The 22,402-nt window shown below is 48.8% G+C and overlaps 2 protein-coding genes across 9 annotated transcripts in view; one reads left to right on the forward strand and one right to left on the reverse strand.

The window, feature by feature from the left end:
• Window positions 1–1,919: 1,919 nt before the first annotated feature.
• On the reverse strand, window positions 1,920–13,347 carry THAP8 (THAP domain containing 8). Of its 6 annotated transcripts, none has more exons than XM_045988880.1 (4): window positions 13,182–13,306; window positions 3,693–3,926; window positions 3,287–3,479; window positions 1,920–3,059 (listed from the first exon to the last, which is right to left on the reverse strand). In XM_045988880.1, the coding sequence occupies exons 2-4, from the start codon at window positions 3,776–3,778 to the stop codon at window positions 2,658–2,660; spliced, it is 681 nt and encodes a 226-aa protein (XP_045844836.1). In that variant the 5' UTR covers window positions 3,779–3,926; window positions 13,182–13,306; the 3' UTR covers window positions 1,920–2,657. The 6 variants fall into 6 exon arrangements, with proteins under 6 accessions (XP_045844836.1, XP_045844840.1, XP_045844837.1 ...); XM_045988884.1 differs by lacking the exon at window positions 3,693–3,926 and adding an exon at window positions 10,232–10,335 and having other exon boundaries at window positions 13,182–13,291; XM_045988881.1 differs by lacking the exon at window positions 13,182–13,306 and adding an exon at window positions 5,050–5,073.
• A 539-nt stretch (window positions 13,348–13,886) lies between these two features.
• WDR62 (WD repeat domain 62) overlaps window positions 13,887–22,402 on the forward strand; it is a 45,591-nt gene continuing 37,075 nt past the window's right edge. For all 3 annotated transcript variants that reach the window (XM_045988653.1, XM_045988654.1, XM_045988655.1), the window contains exons 1-6: window positions 13,887–14,179; window positions 17,430–17,521; window positions 18,417–18,479; window positions 20,860–20,917; window positions 21,146–21,316; window positions 22,032–22,169. In XM_045988653.1, the coding sequence (XP_045844609.1) occupies window positions 14,003–14,179; window positions 17,430–17,521; window positions 18,417–18,479; window positions 20,860–20,917; window positions 21,146–21,316; window positions 22,032–22,169 (699 nt within the window). In that variant the 5' untranslated portion in view covers window positions 13,887–14,002. The remainder of the gene's footprint in view (window positions 14,180–17,429; window positions 17,522–18,416; window positions 18,480–20,859; window positions 20,918–21,145; window positions 21,317–22,031; window positions 22,170–22,402) is intronic.

Raw genomic sequence — 22,402 nt, forward strand, 5'->3', positions numbered from 1 at the left:
TTATCATCATCTGAAATTACCTTATTAGTTTGTCTTCCACTCAAGTAGAACAGGAGCACCATGTGGGCAGGATTTTACTGGCTGTGTTCACTGCTGTATAGCCAGCTCAGCACCATACTTGGCAAAGGGTATGAGGGGCTCTTCAGAACTCGATACAATTCTCCCCAAATAAACAATCCTTGTTCTGCTCTGGACTGTTTTACCGGCTGCAAAGGTTCAAGCTGGGGGTAGCAGGGACCTGGCACCAAGGAAAATAAGGATTGATGGGGCTTGGGCCCAAGTCAGCCCCAAGGTTCCAGGGGTCCATAGAAGGAGGTGCTTGGAGCCAGGCTCTTGAGGGAGGTGCTACAATGGCCCAGTCGTGGGTGGTGGGGCTAGACAGGCCCATGTATGTGGAGTCTCTCTTCCCGTTTTCTGCCATCTGTCCCACAACATTATCCGTCCTGGAGCTCTGGCTTGGCATCCAGTATGGGAGATGCAGGACTATGGGCAATGACCACAGCTTTGTTGGCCATTCCACAGAGGATGGGATTCCTCGGTTCCAGCGAGCTGGGCAATCCCAGCCAAAGAAGTAATAGAGATGAAGAACACAGGGCAAAGAGGGGAGGGAAGGAGAGAGGAAAGAGAGGAGGGGGGGAGAAATGGTGAGGAATAGGGAGGCCAAGGTGGCAGGGGGATGTCAAGGAACAGAGAGAGATGTGGGCAGAGACACTTGTGGGGAGATAAGGGAAGAGATGTGAGGCCAGAGAGATACTCATTGGGGGAATAAAGAAGTATGGGTAAAAAAAAAAAAAAAAAAAAGAAGTATGGGTAGGGGCACCCAAGGTGCCTCAGTCGTTAAGCGACTGCCCTCGGCTCAGGTCATGATCCCAGAGTCCTGGGATAGAGCCCCGCACCGGGATCCCTGCTCAGCAGAGAGCCTGCTTCTCCCTCTCCCTCTGCTGCTCCCCTGCTTATTCGTGCTCACTCTCTGTCTGTCAAATAAATAAATAAATAACTCTTTAAAAAAAAAGTATGGGGAAACAGAAAAATGTGGGGGACGTGGAGAGAAAGATTTGGAGATAGGCCAGACACAGAGAGGGACAGTGATATGAGGGACACAGAAAGATGGTGAAGAGAGACGTGGAGGAAATGGGGAGACAGACAGGAGGGCAGAGAGATGGGGCAGAGAAACATAAAGATGAATGTGGGAAGAGAGGAGGACATGGGAAAACAGGGATTGAATGAGGGCAGCGGAGGCAGAGAGAGAGAGAGAGACACTGTCAGTCCCAGGGCCCTGGCAGGCTTCATGAAGAGTACAAGACCTGAGATGGAGCTCTGTCCCTGCTCTTCTGTGTGTCCCCCCTGTGCCCCAGCATGGTCCAGTCACAGTCTGCCAGGGCAGCCACACTGCAGTTCCAGCTGACTGCTACTGGCTGTCAATACGAACCCAGTGCTGCTACACCTGTTGAGCCTTCAGGAAAGACCAAAAATTATTTTAAAACACTGATGTTGAGGCCAGAAAAAGTCATATCCGTGAGGCATGACCAACCCACTGGCTGTCAGGCTGAGACACCTTAACTACACGCCTACTTGGGGGGCGGGGGGAGGCTCCTTTTTAAAAATTTTTACTTACTTATTTTTTAAAAAGATCTTATTTATTTGAGAGAGAGAGAGAGAGACAGAGTGAGAGAGAGCCTGAGAGGGGAGGTCAGAGGGAGCAGCAGACTCCCCATGGAGCTGGGAGCCCAATGTGGGACTTAATCCCAGGACTCCAGGATCCTGATCTGAGCCGAAGGCAATCGCTTAACCAACTGAGCCACCCAGGCACCCCTCCTTTTTTATAAAGACTCTTTTCTTTTTTAAGATTTTATTTATTTGAGAGAGAGGCAGATAGAGTGAGAGAGAGAGAACATGAGTGGGGTGAAGGGCAGAGGGAGAAGCAGAGTCTCTGCTGAGCAGGGGGCCCAGTGAGGGGCTCAATCCTGGGACTTCAGGATCATGACCTGTGCCGAAGGCAGATGCTTAACCCACTGAGCCACCCAGCCACCCCAGGGCGGGGGTTCCTTTCTGAAACCCCTTCTCACTTCTTTTGTCCAGTCAGGGCTGAGAGCCCTGGCACCTCCAACTTGGCCCTAGGGTTTTTAGCAGGGAAAAGGCCTGCTCAAACTGATTCTTCAAGAGAGGATACTTTCCTCCAATACTCAGTAGCAAAAGCAGTAACATAAAGGCCTTTAGATGGGGCCAGGGCGATTCTAGTAGACAGGCTGCAAACTCAAGCTCTGTTAGGGGCCCGGCAGGGAGCTCTCCAATAGGAGGGCACTGGCCTGTTGTGGAGTCAGACCCCTGGCTTGAATCCTGGTTGTGCATCTTCGTGGCTGCCTGACTTCAGGCAAGTTACTGTAGCGTCCTGGTGCCTGTTTTTCCATCTGAAAAATGGGAACCACAGCCGCATGAAGGTCATAGTGAGTTTTCAGTAAGTTATTAATAATTTCTGGCAGAGAGAAAAGGCTCTTTAAATATTATTAAGAAACAGAGCAGCCATTACCCTCCTCTGACCAACAGTTGGTAGGCGTTACCAGATTGACTTTTCTCAAGAAAAGCCAGACACCTGGAAACATGAGTGAAGTGTTCTGACTTTTAAATACCAGTCTCTGGTTTAAAGGAAAAGACACAGGCTACGGGGGCCGGGTGGCCACACTCACGGGGCTCGGGGGGCCCTCCTGGCACAGCTGCTGTGCCAGCTGTTCTAGGGCCCGCAGCCGCAGCTCGTGCTGCTCCTGGCGCCGCTGCAGACTCCGCACCCGCTGCCGCAGCGCTCCCAGGACAGCGTCCAGCCTGGCCAGCGGGTGCTGGGCCCGGACTCCAGGCTGCGGCCCCGCAGGAGCAGGAGGAGGGGGCAGGGGGGTCAGGAACACGGTGGTCGCGGCCTCAGGGCCTCCAGATGCTGACCCCAGTACCACAAGGGGCACAGGGCCTGGGGCCGAGACAGAGACAGCAGGACCTGGGGACAGGGGCGAGCCCTCTGGTGGGGAGGGAGGCACGACTGGCTTCTCCGTGCTGCGGGAACTCTGCTGCCTCTGGAAGACAAGGCATGGGATGGGGGGCATCAGGGCCAGACTCCAAGGGGTACTGCCCTCCGGTGACGCCAGACCCCCAAGGAGGAATTTCCCTCAGGGCTGAGGATCAGGCGGCAGGGTGGAGTCAAGAGACTCAGGAGAGGAGGGCTGGGGATCAGAATCCACGGATTAGTTCCAGGTGGGGAAGACGAGTTCGGACTCCAGCAGCCCGACCTCCTTTCACTCACCTTAGCAGGGGGTGCCGGGGAGAAAATGGACGGCACTGCATCGGGCCGCAGGTAGCGCACACCCCAGCGCCACTGGAAACAGGAAGGCGTGAAATGCTCACTGCACAGGTGCTGGTGGCAGCTGGGCTCCCAGTCCTCGTGGCCCATGTGCCGCAGCCAGGCCTGCAGCCGGGGGCCATCCTTCAGTGGGAACCTGCCAGGGACCGTGGGGTCAGAGGGTCAGCCGTATCAGGTGCAGTCCCAGCCCTCTCTGAGGACATGCACACCCAGAGATCCCTAGGCTCCACACCTCGGTTTCCCTAGGCTGGGAGCTGGCCCTGCCTCCTACCCAGGCTTGCTCTACCACCCCCCACCCCCGCATCCCCTTCTTCAACTCCACCTTTGCCAACACTCAACATCAGCCCACCTCTCCCACCTCTGCTGCCCCTCCCATCCAGCCTCCATCCTCTCCTGGCTGGAGTTTTGCAGCGGCCTCCTTCCTGATCTTCCCATCTGTAGCCAGTCTGTTCCTCCACATAAGCCTGAGAGAGCAGTTTCCGAAACCGAACAAATCTAGAATGTGTCTACATTCATGCGGGTGGGGTGGCGTGAGAGACGAAGAGAGATTTAAGAAACATCCATTTGCAGGCTGTGGACCCCTCTGCAACAAATCATTCCATAAAAAGACATTTTAACACAGCTGGGGAAAATTGAGCATGAATTGGGTATTCGATAGTGCTAAGAAATTAATTTTGCTAGGTATGGTAATTGCATTGGTTTATGCTTCTGCAACAGTCCTCTGCTGGAAAAACATTTTGAAATATTTATAGGTAAAAGAACTAACATCTGGGACTTATTTTAAAATCATGCATTAAAGGTTTAAGTGGGTGAGGGTAGATGGAAAAGATTAGCAAAATGTTAACAACTGGTAAATCTGAGTGACAGATGCATGAGAATCCGTCATATAACTCCACTTTTTTGGTATATGCTTGAAAACACCTATTAAAAGGTTTTTAAACAACCCAACAACAAAAATTAACCCTATTAAAAATGGGCAAAGGACTTGAACAGATAGCTCTCCAAAGAAGATATAGAGATGGCCAATAAGCATATGAAAAGATGCTCAATATTACTAATCATTAGGGAAATACAAATCAAAACCATCAGATAGCACCTCATAACCATTAGAACAGCTATTATAAAATGCAAAACAGGGGTGCCTGGGTGGCTCAGTCAGTTAAGCATCTTCAGCTCGGATTATGATCTCCGGGTCCTGACATCAGGCTCCATACTCAGTGGGATGTCTGCTTGTCCCTCTAACTCTCTCCTGCTTACATCCTTGTGCACACGTGCGCTCTCTCTCTAATAAATAAATAAATACATAAATAAAATCTTTAAAAAAATAAAAATTGAGGGCGTAGTTGATTAGGTGGCGTAGTTGATTAAGTGCCTGACTCTAGGTCTCTGCTCAGGTCATGATCTCACGGTCTTGAGGTCAAGCCCCACGTCAGGCTCTGAGCTCAGCGAGGAGTCAGCTGAAAGCATCTCTCTCCCTCTCCCTCTGTCCCTCCCTGCACCTGTGCATGTGTGCGCATGCTCGCTCTAAAATAAATAAATAACATGGAGGACATGGGGAGATGGAGAGGAGAGGGAGTTGAGGGAAACTGGAAGGGGAGATGAACCATGAGAGACTATGGACTCTGAAAAACAACCAGAGGGTTTTGAAGGGGTGGGGGGGTGGGAGGTTGAGGAACCAGGTGGTGGGTAATAGGGAGGGCATGTACTGCATGGAGCACTGGGTGTGATGCCAAAACAATGAACACTGTTATGCTGTAAATAAACAAATAAACAAAAAAAAAAAAGTTTAAAAAATGAAAATTAAAACAAAACAAGTGTTGGTGAGAATGTGTAGAAACTGGAACCCTGTGCGCTGCCAGTGGGAAATATAACGTGGAGGAGCCATTGCAGAAAACAGTACGGCACCTCCTCAAGAACATAAAAAATAGAATTACTGTATGAGGGGCGCCTGGGTGGCTCAGTGGGTTAAAGCCTCTGCCTTCAGCTCAGGTCAGGATCCCAGGGTCCTGGGATCGAGACCCGAGTCAGGCCCCCTGCTCTGCAGGTAGCCTGCTTTCCTTCCTCTCTCTCTGCCTGCTTCTCTGCCTGCTTCTCTGCCTGCTTATGATTTCTGTCAAATAAATAAATAAAATCTTAAAAAAAAAAAAATTACCACATGAGCCAGCAATTCTGCTTCTAGGTACAGACCTGAAAGAATCGTTAAGTGGGGTCTCAAAGAGATATTTGCACACTCGTGTTCATAACAGCATTATTCACAATAGCCAAAAGCTAGAAGAAACCCAATATCCATTCATGGATGAATGGATAAAGAGAATGCGGTATATGCATACAACAGAGTATTACTGAGTCTCCCAAAGGAAATTCTAACACATGCTATAAAATGGTGAACCTTGAGGACATAATGGTAAGTGAAATAAGCCACGTCATACACAAAAAATACATGCGGTACTAGAGTAGTTCAGTTCACTGGTTTCCAGGGGTTGGGGGTGGGGCAGGAAATTGAGACTTGTTGCTGAATGGGTATGGAGTTTCAGTTTTTAAGATGACAAAGTTCTGAAGACTGGTTGCACAATAACGTGAACATCTTTTTTTTTTTTTTTTAATTTACTTGACAGAGACAGATCACAAGTAGGCAGAGAGATAGGCAGAGAGAGAGGAGGAAGCAGGCTCCCTGCTGAGCAGAGAGCCTGATGTGGGGCTGGATCCCAAGACCCTGGGATCATGACCCGAGCCTAAGGCAGAGGCCCCAACCCACTGAGCCACCCAGGCACCCCCCCACCTTTTTCTTTTAAGATTTTATTTATTTGACAGAGAGAGACAGTAAGAGAGGGAACACAAGCAAGCGGAGTGTGAGAGGGAGAATCAGGCTTCCTGCTCAGCAGGGAGCCCATGTGGGGCTCGATTCCAGGACCCCAGGATCATGCACTGAGCCAAAGGCAGACGCTTAATGACTGAGCCACCCAGGCGCCCCAATAATGTGAATATCCTGAATATTACTGAACTGTATATTCAAAAATGGTTAAGAAGGTAGATTTTATATGTATTTTACAATTTAAAAAAATTAAAGTTTAAAAAAAAAGAACTAAATAAAAGCTTTCTCTGTGAGAGTAGGTGGGGACTCTCTGAGACTCAATACTGTCCACAATGAAGATCTCATTTTCCAGCTTCATCTGCAGAAGTAGCCACATAACTGAGTTCTGGCCAGTCTGTCCTGTGGCAGTTGTGAGAACCTGTGACACATTAAATGTTTATTTTAAGCAGTTAAATTTTGAGACTGTTTTTGTCATGTGGCATTGGATAACTAATATAGTCGGTCATCCACATTCCACCTGCACAATACCTTCTACATCTGTCACATCATTTACTTAATACTTTTCTTAAAACTGACCAACTTTAAAAATGAAACAAGGGGCGCCTGGGTGGTTCAGTGGGTTAAGCCTCTGCCTTCAGCTCGGGTCATGATCTCAGGGTCCTGGGATCGAGCCCTGCATCGCAGGCTCTCTGTTCAGCAGGAAGCCTGCTTCCCCCTCTCTCTCTGCCTGCCTACTTGTGATCTCTCTAACAAATAAATAAATAAAATCTTCAAAAAAAAAAAAAAAAAAAAAAAGAAACAAAAACACCTCAAAGAGAAACTTTATACCACAACTGAAAATGGAAGAACAAGTATCAATTCCACAAACTGAAGATGACCAGTAAGACAGCTGGATACCGTCATCTGCCTGGACACCACACAGCCCTAAAACAGAGTGTGGAGGTATTCTATGCCCTGACATGCTATTGGCAGCCACAGACATTCCAGGAAAAAACCAAAGTTCCAAACAGAGTATATCCACGTTTAGTAATTGTGGGAGGCTCGGTAACAGTCCTCAAAAGATATGCATGTCCTAATCCCTAGAACCTGTGACTACTAGGTTACAGGACAAAACATGTGATTCAGTAAAGGATCCTGAGATGAGGAAGTCATCCTAGATCGTTCCCTGGGCCCTACATGCAATCGCAAGGATCCTTGTAAGGGTGTAGGTGGCGAGCGGATGTTACAACAGATGAAAGAGGAGAAGGTGATGTGACCAAAAAGGCAGAGGCTGGAGTGACGTGGCCACCAGAAATCAGAAGAGGCAAGAAATGGACTCTCCCCTATAGCCAGCATCTCTGGGAGTGCCACCCTGCGAACACCTTGATTCTGGCCCAGTAAAACTAACTTGCACTTCTGGTCTCCAGTAGTGTGAGAGGATAATTTCTGCTGTTTTAAGCCATCAACTTTGTTTCAGTATCCACAGGAAACAAATACAGTAATAAGGGGGAAATTAGAACATGTATTCATGTTGCTTGTATTTGCATAAGGAAACTGGAAAAGACACATGAGAAAGGAGGTAGGCAGGATAACAGAGATGGGCCTGGGAACAAGACTTCCCAGCCAAAAGGCCAAGGGACAGGGCGGGTGGGGGTGGGATACAGCTGGTGAAAGAGGACAGAAGGGCTGACTCAGAATCTGAGCTGTGGCACCCAAAGAGTAGAACCCCAGGGCACCCAGCCAGGAACTTTGGCTGCCACAGTCCCTCTTGCCTCTGTTTGAGATCCAAATCCTCCCATCAACCCCATTCTGCCTGGACACACACAAGAAATCTCTTGCAGCAGCATTCCCCACCCCCTCCTCTTTGGCAGAGACTGACAAGTGACTACTCCATACCTCCTTTTCTTCTTCCTTACTAACAAAAAACTCCAACTTTAGTTGAGGTCAGCATGTGCTGTGCTAAAAGACTATGTTCCCCAGATTCCTTTGTGTAGGTGGGGCCATGTAACCAAGTTCTGGCCAGTGAATGCTTTCATGTTGTGTGAGAAATCTGGGATGGTACCTTAAATGTGAAGGGGTTCTCAAATGGATCAGGGCAGCTTAAGGGGCAAAAGAGGAGAATATCATGAAAACCCTCTTCCTCACTTGGTCTTTTTCTTATTCTCCTTTGTCCCTCTGGATGGCAACACCTTTATAATGGGTTCTCTAAAAATCTACTTTAGGGGTACCCGGGTGGCTCAGTCAGTTAAGCATCTGCCTTCAGCTCAGGGCATGATCCCAGAGTCCTAGGATTGAGCCCCTCATCGGGCTCCCTGCTCAGTGGGGAATCTGCTTCTCCCTCTCCCTTTGCTGCTCCCCCTGCCTGTGCTCTCTTGCTCTGTCAAATAAATAAATAAAATCTTTTTAAAAAATAAAAATTAGGGGCGCCTGGGTGGCTCAGTGGGTTAAAGCCTCTGCCTTCAGCTCAAGTCATGATCCCAGGGTCCTGGGATCGAGCCCTGCATCGGGCTCTCTGCTCAGTAGGGAGCCTGCTTCCTCCTCTCTGCCTGCCTCTCTGCCTACTTGTGATCTTTGTCTGTCAAATAAATAAACAAAATCTTTAAAAAAAATAAAAAAAAATTAGGGGCTCCTGGGTGGCTCAGTAGGTTAAACCTCTGCCTTTGGCTCAGGTCATGGTCTCAAGGTCCTGGGATCAAACCCCATATCAGGCTCTCTGCTCAGTGGGATGCCTGCTTCTCCCTCTCTATCTGCCTGCCTCTCTGCCTACTTGTGATCTCTGTCAAATAAATAAATAAAATCTTTAGAAATAAATAAATACAAATAAAAATTAAAACCTACTTTAAGTGGACAATGTCCTCCTTTTTTATAGAATAGCGTAGTCTTGTTGGTCATCTTTCTAGATCATGTAGTGGCATACACTGCTAAAAGTTCTTCTTTTCCAAAAAAAAAAAAAAGTTATTTTCTTCCTTACTAACAGTCAATTCAAAATGTCTTTAGAGTGGTTAAATGCAGCTAAATTACTATATTTCTCCATCTCCTTTGCAGTTGGGGGTGAGTAATGATGAAGAACTCACCACTGGGTGGGGTTGCTGGGAAGGCTGGATGAAGGGGCCTAACTCAGTATACAGCTGGAGCCCCTTTTGCTCTTCCTTCCTTCTCTTTCCTTCTTACCAGGAATGGTAGGCTATGATGGCTGGGCCACCTGGCAGCCATCTGGCATGGAAGCTGCATTCCAAGGATGACACCACAGAAAGATAGGAACCTCAGCCCTAATCACTGTGGACCTGCCACACCAGTGCTGGTCTGTCAACCTCTGTATTTGTTTTATTTGAGAGAAAAGTAAACCCTTGGTCGATTCTAGTATCATTCAAGTATTTGCTGCCCTGGGGCGCCTGGGTGGCTCACTAAGTTAAAGCCTCTGCCTTCGGCTCAGGTCATGATCCCAGGATTCTGGCATCAAGCCCCAAATCTCCCTTCCTCTCTCTCTGCCTGCCTCTCTGCCTACTTGTGATTTCTGTCAAATAAATAAGTAAAATCTTTAAAAAAAAAAAAAAAAAAAAGTATTTGCTGCCCTTCCCCACATGAAGATTACATATCTCTACCATACTGACCTGAGGCTTGCCATAGACTTGCTTTGGCCAAGGACTGAAAGTGACATGGGCCACTTCTAAATATAGCATTTACTACGAGCCATTAGGTGACTCTTCCTACTTTCTCTTTCCCTCCTCCTTTAAGACCAGCAATATTCCACGTAGGGGAGGTCCCTTTGGCCTGAGTCCCAGATTAGGATATTATAGAGTAGGTCCACACATGGTCTGCAAAGGACAGAGTGTTAATGAGAAATAAACCTCTGTTGTAGTAAGAGATTTTGTGTCTGTTATTGTGTCTGTATAACTTAACCATGATGTATCCTATAACCTCCATAATTTTTTCGAGCCAATACTATTTCAGGACTTTCTTACTGTCACCCAAATGCAATTCCTAACTCACAGGTTTCCCATTAGAGAGGGCTCTTATATGTCCCAAAAGGGCTGAAGACAGAACTAACGAATGGTTCCTCTAGCCGCCTGGCAGCCACTTCCCTCAATAGGTTTCACCTTGTTCCTTCCTGCCATCCATGCCTTCTCCTGAATCTCCTTTGGTTAACAGCTCCTCATCAATCTCTTATTGACTCTTCTGCAAGACTGATTCGGGGGTGAGCCTGGAGGTGGAAACAGGTTAGCCTGTGTGAGGGACAGCCTGGCAGCCACTGGTGGGATTTAAACAACATAGACATGAACCGATTTTTATAAAGTCATCTGGCTGCTCTGTACAACTTTCATCGTTCTCCTCGTTACTGTATGTGAAGCACTTATAACTGCCTGGCATACAATAGGTGATCTCTAAGTAAGCTGTTATTGCTGTCCTTGTAAGGGACGCAGAAGTGTAGGCAGGGAGGCCAGGAAGCAGCTGTCACCACCATGTCTCATTAACAGAGATGGTGGCCTGAACGATACTGTGAGAGCAGAGGTAACAAGAAGGGGTCAGCCTGGAAATGTAGGGGTTTTCTGTTACTTCCTAACAGTTTACTTAGGATTTTCCCATTTGCATTTATAACTGTGTTGACACAGCGTGAGGGGTTTTGCTGTGATTATTGCAGGGGATGTGTTTGGAGGGTAAAGTCCAAGGATGGGTTGATGGACTAGACGGGGACAACATGCTGAAGAAAGGATCAGGAGTGACTCCCAGGTTATGTGTCCAGTTCTTTAATGTTCCTTCACCTATCCATGAGCTCTGTCCGGACAGAAACAAGATCTGTCGAGGTCCTCTGGGTCCTCTGGGTCCAGCAGGGGCTTCCTTACTCCAGGAGAAACTCAGAGTTGCTGAATTAATAGAGTGCCAGAGGTGACCTATGTAAAAAAACAAATCTGGACACACTGATCTGAGTTTAAAGACTCCTCTGAATCACTCCTACTCTGCATCAGGGTCCCTCAAGGGACATGGGCTGCTGGGGTTCCTAGGAGAGGGCATCTGGAAGGCATTAATGAAATTCATCCAGCAAGTATTTACTGAGCACCCACTATGTGCCAGGCCCAGTTTGAGGGCTGGGGAAATAACAAAGAACAAGACGGAAAAAAATCTCTGCCTTCATGGAGCTGACATTCTAGTGGGGGGGGGAGGCAATAAATGAATACATCAAATACGTGATATGACAGATGATAAGCATTAAAAAGAAAAATAAAGTGGGAGAGGGTTATCATTTTACACAGAGTGGTGACCATAAAGGTAAGACCTTTCCACATAGAGGGAAAAACACAATAGTCCCTGAGGCAACAATGTGTCTGGCATGTTAGGGGTACACGGAGTTGCCAGTGACACTAGAGCATAGGGGTAAGGTGTAGGAGGAAGGAAATGAGGTCATACAGATATTGGGGATCTAGCTCCTGTAGGGCTTTGTAGGGCTTTCTGTCTGCTTCAGTCTCATCTTTTTGTCTTTTATAGAGTGAAGTGGGACCCAGGGGAGGATCTGTTGGGTTGTTTGTTTGTTTTTTTAATTTACTTGACAGAGAGAGAGATCACAAGTAAGCAGAGAGGCAGGCAGAGAGAGAGGGGGAAGCAGGCTCCCTGCTGAGCAGAGAGCCTGATGTGGGGCTTGATCCCAGGACCCTGAGACCATGACCTGGGACAAAGGCAGAGGCTTAAACCACTGAGCCACCCAGGCACCCCACCAAGGGGAGGATGTGAACAGAGCGGGGCTCTGATTTGACTCAGGGATACACAGGTTCCCTGTGACTGCATGGGGGGTTGAGAGTGTGGGAGTGGGTTGACCAATGAGGAGGCTACTAACAGTGCAGTCAGGTGGTAGTGGTAAGGGCCAGAACCAGAATGCAGGCAGAGAAGAGGGTCAGAAGTGGTCAATTCCTAATGTATTTTAAAGGGAGAGCCAGCAGGATCTGCTGATGGTCTGGATGAGGAATGGGTTCTGGCACATTTAGACTAAGGCCACGGGACAAACCTTTAGTCAACAGAGTCAGGTTTATTTACCATGACAATGAGGGAAACTGCACACCAGAAGTACGAGAAGTCTCACTCAACAAAGGAAAAGACAGGGTTATTATTTGGATTTGAGAGAAAGGTGAACTTTAGGTGATATGTAAATGAAACTGGATAGGCTTAAAGCAAAGGAGAACTGTGTGGATAGATACTAGGTCGGGATTGTGAAGTGAGTCCAGGGTCCTGCCTCCTTTAAAGCAATAAAGTTTAGATAGATGTGGAAAACTGTGTCCAGAAATGCCTTTCATGAAGCTCTGCACCTGGATTGAAGCAACTGAGGTTGTTTCTCAGTGTCAAAGTGACAACTCCTCCAGGCATTGAGATGTTTCATTTTTACTGATATAATTCCAAATGGCAAAGTTTACGGCAGCCTATGATTTTAGAGAACAAATTTTCCTACTAAAAAGGCAGCAGTCACTCAAAGAAGGGGAATTTTTTTCACTTACATCCGCATGTCCCTGAGAAAAATACAGAAATGTTTTTCCTTTTCAGCCGGATTTTCCCGTGTTTTTTATTCTTTATTATTTTTATTTTTTATTCTATTCTAGGGGGAATAAGAAATGGATTTTTTTTCTTTTTTTACAGTTCAAGTTATTTTTACTTTCTCGAGTAAGAGGAAAGAAAGGAGGTAGGGATGACTCTAAGGTTGCCAGCCTGAACAACAGGAAAGATGGAGTAAGCGCTTAACTAAGAAAGGTTGTGAAAGGTTTGGGAGGGAGACAAGATCAGGAGCTCAGTTTCGGATGTTTTGCGTTTGAGATACCTCAAATTCGCGGAGATTACGAGCGGGAAGTTTTAGGCTCCCTCCACAGTCCTACTTCTCACGCTCGCACCTGTAATTAATAGTTTATCCCTGCGCTTTAATACATCTGCACCCTCGTATGTGCTCTGTTTAGTGCTGAGAATACCGACTCTTCACTTTGCTACTAGCCCTGCTTCTAGACACCTGCAAGATGGACCAGCACCCGGCACAGCCGCAGTTACCCTCGGGCCCCGCCCCGCGCTTGCGCTCACTTGTAGAAGCTCACAGGACGGTTGTCAGCGCCCAGTCGGCCCGCAGTGTTGGAGCAGTTCGGAGCCCGGCAGTACTTGGGCATGGCTACTCGACCCGATTAAGTCCTGCCCAGGATGCAGTCGCGCTTTGGTCCTCTCCGGGTGCCGCCGAACCCCGCCCCGCCCGCTCTCCGCCTGCCTCACGTGACGGCCCCTAGTGCCACGTCACATGCAGGAGATGGACTAGAGCGCCTGCGCGCTACGCGCCCAGCCGTGTTACCACAGCTACGCTCTGGTCACGTGGCAGATGGAGGCTAGGCGAGGCCTTCCGCGCAAAGCCAGCTCTTAGCCACCGGGTCCTTACCAAATGTTGAGGGAGAGGTGGAGTCACGGCTTTTTTGAGCCTGCGCCAAGCGGTCCGTCTCTTTCAGCTCCACCCCTACGCCTACGTCCGGGTGACTGCCCCTGTGTGGGTAGTTGCTTGGGGATGGGGAGTGTAGCAAAAAGAGAACTGGAGGCGTTGGTTTTAGCTACGTAAAAGTTAAAACCTAAATGTTTGTTAATGATGAAAACACCGTATAAAAAACGCCACTTCTCTTGATCAGGCTTCCTGTAAACTAGCTATGGCTCCACCCTGCCATATACTTTGCTCCACCTCTCAGCCCTCATTGGTCAAAACCGCCGCCCGGCCGCCCTGACATTGGCCAGACCCGGGTCTGCCGCGTCCAATGGGCAGCGGCGCCGGCTTTCCCGCGGCCGTTTGCTCTTCGAGTGGGTCGTGGAGGCGGCGGCGGCGGTTGAGGGGTTGAAGAGCGTAACGGTCGCCCGGCTCCGGTAAGACGATGGCGGCCTTGGGACCCGGAGGCTACGCGCGGAACGATGCAGTCGAGAAGCTGCCATCCGTGGCGCTCGGAGTTCCGGCGAGGAGGGGCCAGTGCTCTCCACCCCCCGCTCCGCCGCTCTGTCTCCGGCGGCGGACACGACTCTCGGCGGCGCCGGAGGACACGGTGCAGAGTCGGGTGAGGAGCTGTTTGTCCTGCCCACCCCAGTTCCAGGGTCCAGGGACCTCCCCTGATCCCGCCCTTAGATCGTTGGCCCCGCCCTATCAGCCCTCGGCTCGTCCCCTCAGGCTCCCCTCCTGCCCTCTTCGTCTCCTAGGTCCCGCCCCTTTAGCCAGGGCTCCTCCCACTCTCCCGTATCCTCCTCTCCCCGGTACTGCTCACCCTTCCTAGCCGATTTCTCCCTTCCGCCGGAGTGTATTTTAGTTCTAAACACCATCTACTCCCTCCTTCCTGCGTATCTCTTCAGTCACCTTTAGATGTCTCTCTGGACCCTTCCGTTTTTGTTGACCTCGCCCTTCGCTGGATCTTTAGTGTCCCTACCATTGTTTAGTCCAGATACCTACCTGCCTCCTCTGTGGCTCAGCTGACTCCACCTTCCTCCCCACCTGCCTTCTCTTTCCTTTTCCTTTTCCAGTGTGGAATTTTTATTACACATTGCTACCCCAAATTATGGAGACCCATGTGAGTAATTGCAAAATCTCACCAGCGGCTCCCTGTTTCGGTGGGGGGCGGGTGGTGGCGTACAGGACAGTTCCCTAAGTCCTTGGAGAAACAAGATTTTAGAGTAGGTAGAAGGAATGCCATTAGCACAGCAGCGATTTTAAAAATTGTTCTCCAAATTTCTGAGCTACAAAGTCTGTTTTTATAAAATTGAAGTAACAGTAACCATACCGTGGAGTTGCAGGGAGCAGAAATGAAATTGTGACTCTGACTGCTTGGCAGAGTCCAGGTAGAGGATGGAAACATGGTAGATGCTGGTGAATCTTGTTCCTGCCACAAGGATTTCTGCTGCACTGGGATTATATCACCCGCTACTGGCTGCAAGGCCTGGGCACGTGGCCCCTGCCCATTTCTTTGGCCATAACTTCACTGTCCTCCCTTTTATCAACATTCAGTCACCCTAGCCTCCTTTCTGTTTTCCTGAGGCTCCAAGCTCTTTACCACCTCCTAAGTATTTGACGAGTCCTCTGACTTTTTTGTAGCAGTCCACCTGGCTGGCTCCTTATCCCTAAAGTCTCAGCCTGAATATCTCTACCCTGAGAGACCTTCTTGAACCCCAGCCTAAGACAGATACTTTAGTCTTTTACCTAGCATCCTGTACTTCATAACCCGTATCTTGTATGTTCCTGAAAGTGCCTCATGAGCTCTAAACTGTGTATAAAATAGAGGAATAGCAATAGCAGTTTCAGAGAAACGGTAAGCAATGCGGTTAAGCAGCCTTGTGACCCAGACTGCCTGGGCTTAAAACTTAATTCTGTTCTTTTTTCTTTTCTTAAGATTTTATTTATTTATTCTGGGAAAGAGAGAGAGTGCGAGCATGAGTGGGGGGCAGAGGGGTTCTGGGATCCAGCCCTGTCTGCTCGAAATGGAGCCTGCTTCTCCCTTTCCCTCTGCCTGCCACTCTGCCTACTTATGATCCCTCTCTCTTTCTCTGTCAAATAAATATATAAAATCTTCTTTAAAAATTACCATTATAGGGGCGCCTTGGTGGCTCAGTTGGTTAAGTGGCTGCCTTTGGCTCAGGTCATGATCCCATGGTCCTAGGATTGAGCCCCTCGTTGGGCTCCTTCCTCACTGGGGAAACTGCTTCTCCCTTTCCCTCTGCCTGCTGCTCCGCCTGCTTGTGCTCTCTCTACCTCTGTCAAATAAATGAATAAATGAAATAAAAATAAATTTAGAAATTTTAAATGACCATTATATTTTATTAATATCCAGTAATGCTGATTGACAGATATAAAAACGATGTGAGTGTCATTGCCTGATTGCTTGGGTTAGAGTTCTGGTGCTGCTCCTTCCTGGATGTGTTACCTCTCTGAGCCCCTTTGTATCCTCATCTGTAAGATGGAGATGATGTTGATGATGACGACCACATCACAGGGTTATAAGTCAGTACAGCTGTAGGTATTTAAACAGTTCCTGGTAAATGCTCAAGAATCATGAGCTCTTATTATCCTCTGTTTGCCTCTCTTTTTTTTTTTTTTTTTTTTTTTAAGATTTTACTTATTTGACAGAGAGAGACAAAGCGAGAGAGGGAACACAAGCAGGGGGAGTGGGAGAGGGAGAAGCAGGCTTCCTGCCGAGCAGGGAGCCTGATGCAGGGCTAGATCCCAGGAACCTGGGATCATGACCTGAGCTGAAGGTAGATGCTTAACAACTGAGCCACCCAGGTACCCAGTTTGCCTTTCATTTCTGAGACCAAGGACTTACTTGAGAATGTTTTACTTTGTAAAAATTGGAAGCTAGTATATTCAGGATATAAAAATACTGTAATTCTAATAGTCCATATTCTGAATAGTTCTAATCATCCATGTTGGAGACTCCCCCATTTAAATTGCTTTGCTTAGAGAATTTTTAAATTTTAAATGTAACTCTTTACTTGTTTCTTTACTTGTTGAACTGTATACTGTGAATTTGTTGAGGGAACAGATGGTGTCCACTCTTTTTTGTTTGTTTGTTCTAAGGCTATTTATTTGTTTGACAGAGAGGCAGAGAGCACAAGTAGGCAGAGCAGCAGACAGAGGGAGAGAGAGGAGCAGTCTCCACTGAGCAGGGAGCCCGATGTGGGACTCAGTCCCAGGACCCTGGGATCATGACCTGAGCCGAAGGCAGATGCTTAACTGACTGAGCCACCCAGGCGCCTGATGGTGTCCACTCTTGTTCTGCTGTCTCTCCTGCAGGGCCCAGGATACTGGCTTTGGATCCAGAGACTAGCTGGGTTTGTAGCCCAACCTTGCCACTCCACAGGTGTGGGATTTTGAGTCTCAGTGACCTCATCTGTAAAATAGGGGTGACAATTGTGCCTTCTTCCTTAGGTTGTTGTGGGGTTTCAAATCTTTTATCCATATAAAATTCTTCGAAACTTATTCAGAGGTCATCTTTTCAGTGAGGCCCTCTCTCCTTCCCTGCTTTATTTTTCTCTTTGCTCCTATCATCACCTGACATCTATTTTACATATTTGTTTTATTTTTTATGTCCTCCATCCCATCACCACAGGAATGTGAGGAGGGCAGGGATTTTGTCTGTCTTCCTCACCATTCTGTGTCCTTCAAAGACATGTTGAGGAGAACAAATGTTAGCTCTTGGTAGACTGACTGTAGAAGCTCAGTTAGTGTTGGAGGTCAGAGGGACTAAATGGGTGGCTGAGGCCTTGGTGCCATGAAGGACCTTCTGGGACAGGTCGTCCTGACTTGGACTTTTTTTCCCACAGGTGTCACTTGAGAAGGTACTTGGCATCACAGCCCAGAACAGCAGTGGCCTAACCTGTGATCCCAGCACCGGCCACGTGGCCTACCTAGCAGGGTGAGTGAATGGGTGGGCTTTGGCTTTGCCATCTGTAGACTGCAGATGAGCTGCCCACCCCTGAGGGCTGTGGAGAGGATCCCATGGGCCCATTGGTGTCTAGAGCGGTATCTGACATGTGGTGAACACGATGAGAGCCTTACTGTGACTGCAGGTGGGAGGTGGCAGCAATTCTGGGAAAGACCCAAGCTGTGGGGTCAGCAACCTGGATTTGTGTCCCAGCTCCACCACGTGCTTTTCTGTGAGCACCTCCATTTTCATCCGCAAAACAGAACTAGTGGCATCCTCCTCTTGGGTAGTAGAGAGGACTGAAAGATCTCCTCCTAACTGTTCATTCCACAAATACTGATCTAGCCTGGCCCTGTTCTAGGTACCAAAGGGACCCCTCCATGCCTATAGGGCAGGCCAGACCTGTAGTGATTCCTAAGGAACTGTACCTGTTATTCAGTCTTTGGGATGCTGTCCAGGGGTGGGCTCTTGAATCTGACAGTATGTAGATTCATGTCCCCACTCTGTCCCTGACCTGCTGGGTGGCCCCAGACAAAGGATTTTCACTCTCTGGGCCTCAAGTTTCCTCATCTCTGAAAGGGGACTAAGATGTCCAACTTCCCCTGGCAGCTGTGAAGATTTAAAGAGATTGTGCACATAGGTCTTTATCAGCCCAGGGTCTGACAGAATAGTTACCACAGAGAAAGTGTTAGTTTCTGTTTCCGAATATATCATTTAATAACGTGCAGCGCCCTAGCATTCTCAGCATAGATACATGGAGGGGGAAGAGAGACTCTTTTGTTCAGAGGGAGCCTTATTTATGTGTGGGTTCTTCCGCTGGGAATGGAATCGTCCCTGGACCCCAGCACTTCCTTTAGTTAAGGCACATTTCCCTCCTTCTCCCCAGCTGTGTGGTGGTGATTTTGAATCCCAAGGAGAACAAGCAGCAGCACATTTTTAACACTGCCAGGTAGGCTGGGCCCTGGGCATTGGGTGGGGGTGGGTCTGGGGTCCTGGCACCTACCCACTTCCCCATATTGCTTGGAAGCTCGTGGGTGGGTGACTAACTCCTTCGCTCACCGGTCAGTTCAGCTACATTCTGCTGTTTTGTGTGAGGTCGTGTTCCAGGTGCTGAGGACAGTGAGAATCTCGGCTCTTGCAGAGCTGACAGCTCAGCAGGGGAGACACTACACCAGTGGGCAAATTACTAGCCAACTCTGACCATTGCTGTGGAGGAAAGAACGAGGATGTGTTAGGGCAGGTGTGCAGATGGAGAATGGTAGGGGAGAGGGAAACCATACCAGAGGGCCCAGGTTGGGCCTCCTGGAGGCTGAGATCTGAGAGAAATAACGGGATGATCCCGTGAAAGTGTGGGGAGCGTGTTCCAGGTAGAGGGAGCAGCAAGCACAAAGGCCTGGCTGTAGTTAAGAATCTTGGGGTTTTTTGAGGAGCAGCTGGGCAGTCCTGTGCCGGGAATGAAGGAGTGAGTGAGGGGGAGATGAGGCGGAGACAGAAGCCACTTCTGGGTATTGGTAATTTTTTAACTTTTTATATTGAAGTAATTTTAGTCTTTAAAGAACAGTAGAAAGAATGCTTGTAGACCTTTCACCCATTTTTTCCCAGATGTTAACCTTTTACCACGTTTGCTTTATGATTCTTGGTCTGTATACATGGTAATTTTTTTTTGTTTTCTGGAACCATTCGAGAGTAAGCTGCCAACACGATGTCCTTGTACTGCTGACTCTTTCAGAGGGTGTTTCTGAGCAGGGGGGAGCATTATCCTTCAAAACTACAGTACGATCAGCAAAGGCAGGAAATTGAAATTGGTACATCACTACCACCTAAGCCCCTTTCAGGTTTTACCATTTATCCCAAGAATGTTGTTTTGTTTTTTTCCCAAGTATGTTCTTTATAGCAAAAGGATTCTGTCCAGTATCAAACGTTGCATTTAGCTGTCTCTTCAGTCTTTTTTAGTCTGAAGCAGTTTCTTCATCTGTTCTTGACTTTGATGACCTTGACACTTGAGGATTACAGGCCAGGTATTTTGTAGAATGCCCTAGCCTTCGGGCTTGTCTGATGTTTCCTCATAGAATGTGGTTCTGTATCAGAGGAAGGCTAGATGGTGATCTCTTCTATGACTGGTGGTGTTCACTTGGGCCCTTGGTGAAGGTGGTATCTGCCAGGATTTCCCCCTGTGAAGCCTCTTTCCCTCTGGTGATTAGTGAGTATCTCATGGGGAGCGTCTCTGAAACAGTAGATATTACCCTGTTCCTCACCAGACTTTCATTCACAAGTCCTAGAGTGGCTTTGATGTTTTTCAAAGGCTCTGCAGGGAATTCTGATGCGTGGCCAAGGCTCTGCCCAGTCGGGTTAGGTAACGTGGGGAGGACTCCCCCGTGTAGAGGTCTCCTCATCTCCAAATTGGCTGAGAGTCCTGACTTCCCAGAGTGCGCTTGAGGAATGAGGGTCGTGATGCCCATATAGCATTTGCAGAGAGCTGGGCACGAGTTCAAGGCGGGCAACAGGTCAGGAGTGGCTGAGGTGAGGAAGGAGGGGCAAGTGGCCATCGGATGGGCAGCTTGCCTCATCTGCTGCTGTGGGAACGATGAGAAGCCTCCAGAGTTGAAGCGATGATGATGAACACTTATCTGTGAGATTGTCAAAACTCAGCATTTACTTATTATTTACACACCAAGTAACTCACGTGTGGGAGACACTTACCAGACTATTAAGGAACACAGATGGAAGAGGCAGGGGAAAAAGAAAACAGTGTGGTCTGGGAACCATGAAACTTGCTACCCAAAAAGTGTGTAAACTAGTCTGGTCATTCAGTCCTTGTGCAGGCCAAAGAAAAACATGCTCATTGCTCATGGGTTTTCCAGAACACCTTGCGTGATTAACACTGAAGCACCTGCTGCAGACTGTCTCGTGTACTGCCAGGATCCTCCCTTCAGCCCCACCCCCAGAGTTGGGCCGGATTGGTACTATTTCCTGCACCTGAATTTCTCAGGGTTACAGGTGGGTGGGGTCTTAGGGAGCCCCACCACTCCTGAGGGAGAGGAAAGGAAGATCCCTGTCCTGTGACCGTCCTGTCTGGGTTTGGGGCCTTTGCTTTTACCCCCATTTCCCTGGACCACTGACCCCCTTCTGGCAGCAGAGAATGCAAGGGATGCATGGTGTGCTGTTCTGGGCACACAGGCAGCACTGGCTCCATGACAGCAGCTGGCACTCGCCTCTCCTCTTGAGACTTGGAAGCGGAGAGTTGGCAGAGTTCTGTGAGCACAGACAGATAGGGGTCTGACTGCCTACCTGCCTTGGAACCAGTGACCAGCCCCTTTCCTTACCCCCAGGAAGTCTCTGAGTGCTCTGGCCTTCTCCCCTGATGGGAAGTACATAGTGACGGGGGAGGTGAGTTGTGACGGTGATTGAGTGGTTGGGGAGGGATCTTGGGGCCATTCCTTCTACCCTTCTGTAGGCCTGGGACGTCCCTAGAATAGCTTATACCCAGGCCAGAAAGCACCGTGGCAGATGGGGGAGGCAGCTTTTGGATACATCCTGGGGCAATGCCAGTTTCAGCCTAAATAGCCCCCTGCCTGGTGCAGAACCTATCAGCAGTCATGGCCCCACCTTCCCCAGAACGGGCACAGGCCTGCTGTGCGCATCTGGGACGTGGATGAGAAGAGTCAGGTGGCAGAGATGCTGGGCCACAAGTACGGCGTGGCCTGTGTGGCCTTCTCCCCCAATATGAAGCACATTGTGTCCATGGGCTACCAGCACGACATGGTACTCAACGTCTGGGACTGGAAGGTGAGACAACTGGTGGGTGTGTGGGCTGCCAGAGCACCCTGAGGCTTAGGCACTGAGCAAACTAAATGAGATAATTTGGTGAAGTGTTCATTTATCCAGGAAATATTTATTGAGCACATACTGAATGCTGATCCCTGTTCTAGACACTTACTGTAAGGCATATGACAAGCCCTCAACTAGTGGAATTACATAATTATTTTTATATTGACCAGCTATGACCTTGAGCAAGTGACTTGACTTCTCAGTAAGTCTCTTTCCTCACCTGTAAGATGGATATGCTGGCATCTATCTCATTGAGTTGTGAGAATTCAGTGAGCTGTTTTGTGCTGGAAGGCTAGGGGAGGACTTGGAGGTAGCAGACGTGGGTACCAAATCCTGGCTCTGTTCATTACCTGCTGTGTGACCTTAAGCACATACACCACCTCTCTGAGCCTGGCAGAGGTGGGGAGAAGCACCTTCCACATAGGACTTTCGAGATAATTTCATGCTGTGAAGGCTCAGCCATGTGTGAGCTGTAGAGCTTGGACTCTTGGGGAGAGCTGTGGAGCTTACACATGGAAACCTTTCCAAGCCTCAAGTCTCTTCTGTCACTGGAGGGCCCAAAGAAAACTGACTTGGAGCAGGAGAGGGTAAGGAGATGCAGGGCTGAGGGCAAAGGCACAAATGGTCGAATGGACGGGTATTGGCATGAACTTGTCTGCATTGATTTTTCCAGAAGGACATTGTGGTGGCTTCCAACAAGGTATCATGCAGGGTCATCGCCCTCTCCTTCTCGGAGGACAGCAGCTATTTTGTCACCGTAGGGAACCGGCACGTGAGGTTCTGGTTCTTGGAAGTCTCCACAGAAGCAAAGGTAGGTTTTTGCCCCTGCCCCCTTAGCCAGGCCCGGGAAGTACCCATTAGGGACAGTATGGACTCCTGTTTCTACTCGAGATTTGAAGGTGATAACCTCAAAAGTTGTCTGGCCTCTGGTTCAACTTCTGCTTCTGGGCCTGCTCTTTAGGTGCTGTCAGGCCCTGCTAGGAAATCCTCCCCTCCCCCATCCCCCCACCCCCCACCCCCAGCACTGACCCTGGAACCAGACCT

This window comes from Meles meles, chromosome 19 (genome assembly GCF_922984935.1).
Source record: "Meles meles chromosome 19, mMelMel3.1 paternal haplotype, whole genome shotgun sequence".
Classification (NCBI taxonomy): Eukaryota; Metazoa; Chordata; class Mammalia; order Carnivora; family Mustelidae; genus Meles; species Meles meles.

Excerpts from the sequence above, each read along its gene's own strand:
- THAP8 (XM_045988880.1), bottom strand. The coding sequence starts at position 3,778 with ATGGGAAGATCAGGAAGGAGGCCGCTGCAAAACTCCAGCCAGGAGAGG. Across the intron at positions 3,480-3,692 it reads GGGCAGCAGAGGTGGGAGAG|GTTCCCACTGAAGGATGGCC; the intron begins GTGGGCTGATGT and ends GGTCCCTGGCAG. Across the intron at positions 3,060-3,286 it reads CCCCGGCACCCCCTGCTAAG|AGGCAGCAGAGTTCCCGCAG; the intron begins GTGAGTGAAAGG and ends CTTGTCTTCCAG.